The sequence below is a fragment of the Pan paniscus genome, chromosome 1 (assembly GCF_029289425.2).
Source record: "Pan paniscus chromosome 1, NHGRI_mPanPan1-v2.0_pri, whole genome shotgun sequence".
Classification (NCBI taxonomy): Eukaryota; Metazoa; Chordata; class Mammalia; order Primates; family Hominidae; genus Pan; species Pan paniscus.
In genome coordinates, this window is record NC_073249.2 from 13,197,673 (window position 1) to 13,203,672 (window position 6,000).

General features: G+C 44.7%; 1 protein-coding gene across 1 annotated transcript in view; it reads left to right on the plus strand.

The window, feature by feature from the left end:
• NID1 (nidogen 1) overlaps window positions 1-5,569 on the plus strand; it is an 88,550-nt gene extending 82,981 nt beyond the window's left edge. Inside the window, exons 17-20 of the mRNA XM_003824506.7 lie at window positions 739-896; window positions 1,447-1,570; window positions 2,285-2,397; window positions 3,411-5,569. Coding sequence (XP_003824554.2) covers window positions 739-896; window positions 1,447-1,570; window positions 2,285-2,397; window positions 3,411-3,532 — 517 coding nt within the window. The 3' untranslated portion in view covers window positions 3,533-5,569. The remainder of the gene's footprint in view (window positions 1-738; window positions 897-1,446; window positions 1,571-2,284; window positions 2,398-3,410) is intronic.
• The last annotated feature ends 431 nt before the right edge of the window (window positions 5,570-6,000 follow it).

Genomic DNA, 6,000 nt, shown 5'->3' on the forward strand with positions numbered 1-6,000 from the left:
GCTGAGAGACTTTACAAGTTGGCATGCTCAGAAATTGGATATTTTCCATATGGCTTCAATGTAGACCAACACTCAGGTTATATCAACTCCAGAAGAGTAGCAGGGCGGCATAAATGGACTGCTGAGGCTGCTTTCAGGGGCAGACCCAGACTGAACACCCTGGAGATCCCTTCCTGTGTGTTTCTTCGGCACATCCATGCTTTCTCTTCCTTCTTACTGCAAGCTCTACCTCTTACACAACAGGCTCTTAGTTCCTCGACACTGATTCCTTCCCTTTGAGACCACATCTCTTATTCTGTGGCCACTCAGCCACCTCCTTGAAGGCAGGTACTTTGACCACAGCCCCTGCCAACATCTGCTTCTTGTCCTAGTCTGGTCCCCTGGGTCTGCTGTGCTCTCCTCCATGTGGGCCTCATGCAGGGAATTCCATGTATTTATGCCAGTTATAGCCCTTTACTTTGTTTCCTTTTGCTAACAGCTTCATTGAGATATTATATGTCAGTTATGTTAAAGGGAACCAAATTTGTTAGTAACAGAATCACCAAACTCAAATGAGGAACCAAATTCAAGTATCTTTGCAAAAGAAAATGTGTTTTATCACCTCTCGATCCTTTCAGTCATTCTGTTTTCATGTCTGCCAATCACTTCATTGTAATTCTTTTCAAGTGTTTTTCATAAACTTTTTCTCATGCATCCTTATTATTTCTTTTCCTCTTTCCCCCCTTTTTCCTCCTCCAGGAACCTTTACTGGACAGACTGGAACAGAGATAACCCCAAGATTGAAACTTCCTACATGGACGGCACGAACCGGAGGATCCTTGTGCAGGATGACCTGGGCTTGCCCAATGGACTGACCTTCGATGTGTTCTCATCTCAGCTCTGCTGGGTGGATGCAGGTGATGGAAAGCTGGACACTGTCCAGAGCGGGTCTCAATCTCCTAAGTCAGGGGTGGGCAAACTAGGGCCCTGGGGTCAAATCTAACCAGCCACCTGTTTTTATATAACCCAGAGGCTATGAATGGTTTTTACTTTTTTAACTGGTACGTTAAATATATACTGGTACAAAATTGTATAGATACCTGCATACTGTCCTTGGTTTTGCCTCTTGGCCTGCAAAACCTGAAATAATTTACTATCTGGTGCTTTAAGAAAAAGTTGGCCACCCTCATGTTGTAAGTGGCACTGCACAGAGCCTGGAGTCACCCTGATACCGATAAGCAATTCGCAACTTACATTACTCTGCCCTGGCTCGTGCCTTCCCAGCAGAAGCAACACAGGAGGAAGAGACAACTTGCCAGTTCTTAAGAGCAAGCCCCATGTGTTCTCTGGGACTTGTCATTGTAATGCTTCATTTCTCCCACTCTTGCCCTCATTACTCTTGTTTTTTTTGCACAAAGGGGCCATTTCTTGTGTGAACAATGAATGACTTGTTTCCACTCCACACAGGCACCAATCGGGCGGAATGCCTGAACCCCAGTCAGCCCAGCAGACGCAAGGCTCTCGAAGGGCTCCAGTATCCTTTTGCTGTGACGAGCTATGGGAAGAATCTGTATTTCACAGACTGGAAGATGTACGTCAGCTGTAGCCATGGGGGCTGCGTGGGCCTGCCCCTCCACCCACTGTCTCTGGGAGGCCAGGCCCTTCCCATCTGGCCTCTTGGCTTGACTTTTGAGCCTCCAGAAATGCCCCCTCTAGAGATGTCCCCTCTCCCTTATCCTTCTGGTTGTCAGGAGCCAAGAGAGGAGCATGAAGAAGGAGGGAGGACAAGGCCCTAGGGGACAGGAGGTGCCATTTATCATCCAGATGCTCCTGACTGTGTGGTTTCAAGTCTTTAAACCTGGACTTCCTCAGCACGTCTGTTCTTTCCCCAGGAGTTGGCCCAGGGTCACGTGGCCGGTGGGCTCCATGTCCACTTCATGTCCCTGCTTCATTATAGTTGTTAAACTGCAATATTCCCACGGCCTCTTCCTGACTACCCCTTCCTGCAAAAGGAGGGATTAAACTAAGAAGACAACTGGCCAGGGGCGTCTGTCTAGAAAGCTCATTTCCTGCCTGGGATCTAGAGTGGGAGGGGAGAGCTAGCTGGTCTTTACCCTTTTGTAAAAAGCCAGAGAAATGCAGGCTTGGCCCACCCCAGGGGAAGGAAGGGATATCTAGGAAGAAGGCCATCATGTCTGTTTATGGCCTCCAGTTTATCCTCAAAATGACAAAGAGGCTGCCTTGTTTAGATACAAGTTCAAGCCATCAGATGTGTTTTCACCTTCTGCCCTTTGGTGCTTTGTAGGAATTCCGTGGTTGCTCTCGATCTTGCAATTTCCAAGGAGACGGATGCTTTCCAACCCCACAAGCAGACCCGGCTGTATGGCATCACCACGGCCCTGTCTCAGTGTCCGCGAGGTAACTCTCCTTTGCTGTTACTGTTGGCGTACTGGGGGCACCTGGAGGCTCAGAGCCCACACTCTGGCTGCTACCCATACGGCCACTAGTAGCCTTGATTATGCCGTAAGAGAGATCCAGTCCTTTGCATCCAGGGTCTTCATTAGCAGGTGAACCAGTTAAATAAACAGAAAATATTAGGTCATGAAGTTGTCAGGATGAGGAAAAGCATTGAGTTTTGGGCTGGATATAAAAGTATAGGGTCTTCAGGTTCCAAATAGTCAGGTTAGGATATTACAATGTTAGGATCTCTGCTCCTTTAAAAGTCCATCCATTTGGCCTAACAGCAATAACAATAATTAATAATAAGAATTGAAAACATATGTGTGGCACTTACTGTGAGCTACGAACTTTACATATATCAACTCACTTAGAGTTCTAAATACTTTGTATTTGTTAGTTCATGTAATCCTCGTAGCAACCCTGTGAGGTAGGTACTATTATTATGTTCATTTCATAAATAAGCAAACTGAAGCAACTTGCTCCAAGTCACACAGCTCATAGGGGCAAGTCCAGGCAGCCTGGCCCTGGAGTCTATGCTGTACTGCCTCTTGAAGGCCTCTCCCCTCACCCACTTTCCTTCTCAGCTTCCCTCATCTTCTTCTGTCAGTGTGAAGCTAGGAGTGCTACATAAAAAGCTACATAAAAAGAACTTTGCACTTTAAAATTCCAATTCTATGTTATAATCAGAGCTGGAGAACTTCCCCTGAGATCTGTTTAATAGCCTTAGTAGAAAATCTGCATAACCCCCAAGTTGGGAATCAGTGTTTGTGTCTGGTTTAATGCTGATAAAACAAACAATGGATCAGCTCAGCTGACTGCCTAGCACAGTGTCCCCATTCTCCTGAAGCCTTTCTAGCATGGCTTCAAGGAAACTAAAAGGGGGATCACACACAAGAAGGAGCCCACTATCTTAAATTGCTATGGAGTCAGATCAGAGAGAGGGCTATTGAACTGATTTCTGCCTTTTCCAGGCCATAACTACTGCTCAGTGAACAATGGCGGCTGCACCCACCTCTGCTTGGCCACCCCAGGGAGCAGGACCTGCCGTTGCCCTGACAACACCTTGGGAGTTGACTGTATCGAACGGAAATGAAGACAAGAGTGCCTTATTTCCTTTCCAAGTATTTCACAGCAACACTCTACTTGAAGCAACTTGGTCCAGATTGAAAAGTGTCCTCTGGCTGAGTGGCCACTAGGCCCAGACCCAGCCCAGCCTGAGCCCCAACAACTTTTCCCTCACTGTTCCCCAAAACATGCACCCTGGACTTCTCTAATAGAAAAGTCTCCACCCCTACACAAGGACAGAACCCTCCACCCCTACCCCCAACCCTCAGACAGACTTATACACCCCTGAGTGAGGATTACATGCCCATCCCAGTGTCCTAGGACCTTTTCCCAATACTAGCCCCCCAGTGGTGAACAGAACCTCCCAAATTTGAGTTGCACCCTTCCCTGTGGCCTTATGAGCTCAGCCTCGCTTTGAGGTACCCACCATCCTGTCAGCTCCTTGACCTATGAGCCGGGGCCTGACTAGGAAAAGTTGGGAGTTAAGGAGGAAATTAGCATTCCTTAATGTTTTGTTTTGGTGCTCTGAATTTCTTCTTTATTATAGTCCTATAGTTTTACTCCTCAGTTCCTCACCATCATCATCTTGTCTAAGACCCCCATTATAATATTCATGCTCTGCTTTTTCATCAAAACCTACCCTGTCCTAGAGATCTATGGGCATTTGGTGGATGATAATGAGCAGCCCCTCCCAGATAGAATGTCAATATTTGAGCAGTAGGATATTGGCATTTGTTAGTTAAAGGCTTAAATCAAAAGAATGTCCAATGGTAGGAATTTCAAGGTGTAGGTCAGATATTTGAGAATAGGGGATTGTTTTGATGTGCCTTAAATTATACCAAAGATTACTAATTATTCCTCTTTGCCCAAAATACTTGCATCCAAGGTTCTAGTCTCTGTTGCTGTGCTGGTCTTTAGCCCCACTGCTGGCACTGATGTCCCTCCTTTTCACGGAGACCTATCTGAGGTACAGGATGGGGCTGGCACCAGATGATGTCCCACCACAGTCCCTCACCTCCGGCCTCCACATGACAGAACCAATTTACACTCAACCATGACCTCACCCCTCCTTGGTTTCTCCCTCGATCTGTGGCCCTTTTTGGATGTATTCTTATCTAACAACACAATCCGGAAAGACTGAATTGAATATTTATACTAATGGTTCATATCCTTTATTGCTCAATGATCTAACTAAAAGGATCATTGCCACATTTCATGTTTATATTTCTACAATTTGTTTAGAAAACATCTCCTGACCATATCAGTAGCTCGCGTTATCTTTTTATCAACTGCTTCCCAGAGTCCTAAAACAATAGAAATTTTGGATTGAAAAGTTCAGCATAAGGAGTTTGAGTCAGTAAAGGATGGGATAAAGGAGTCGAGATGATTCAATGAAAAGTATCACAAAAAAGAGATTGATCAACAAGAGAAATAAAAAAGCCCAAGAGGAAGTGGTAGGGGAAGGAATTTAAGAACAGCAATAAGTAAAACTCTTAAGTAACTCCAAAAAGAAAATGGTACATTTTGCCAAAGACCACTTATACTTGAGAACATGGAAGAATTTGCCTGACACTCTCTTTGGGGAAAAGAGTCTCTCCTCTTTTCCTCAAACCCCAGTACACTCAGCCTCTCTGCCCCACCTTCTCCTGACTTTGTCCTCACTTGCTTCTGCAGTACATTGGAACCTGAATTGAAAGAAAGTCTTCCTTGAATAATTGGATTTGTCTTGAGAGGCAAATATAGCCCCAAGAATCACAAGATTCGAGGACCATGTAGGTCTTTTACATAGCCCAAATCCATAAATTAGTCTCACTTTTTGTATTTATCGTTTCATATTAAACCCTCTATATCAAATGTTCATCATGATTTTGTATGATTTTTATAACTATTTTATTCATTTTATTAGATTTATTCTAAAAATTTTTAATGGTAAATTCTTAAACTGTGGAAACCACTGAAGGTGCTTATTAACTGTTCTCCCAGATTTGTACAAGTATTGGATGATTCCTTGAGTTTACAGCTGTACAAATAGTGTGGAAAATAAACTTTTTTGTTAAAAAGAAAATCTTCCTCTATCTTTTCTGAATGAAGAGATTTAATGTTGGGAGGCTGATTCACGATAGACAGACAGACAGCCACTTAATAATCTGCAAAACCTGTGGAGCCCAGAAACTCTTATCCCAGTATTATGAGAGCTAGTATGTTTCTCAACCGCAAAAAAACTTAGGGGTTGTAATTTACCTAAAAATGAGTGCAGTGTCTCACACCTGTAATCCCAACACTTTAGGAGGCCAAGGTGGGTGGATCACTTGAGGCCAGGAGTTTGAGACCAGTTTGGGCAATACAGGGAGACTCCATCTCTGCAAAACATCAAAAAAAAAAAATTAGCTGGGCATGGTGGCACACACCTGTAGTCCCAACTACTCAGGAGGCTGAGGTGGGAGGATTGTTTGAATCCGGGAGGCCAAGGCTGCCGTGAGCTATGATCGTGCCGCT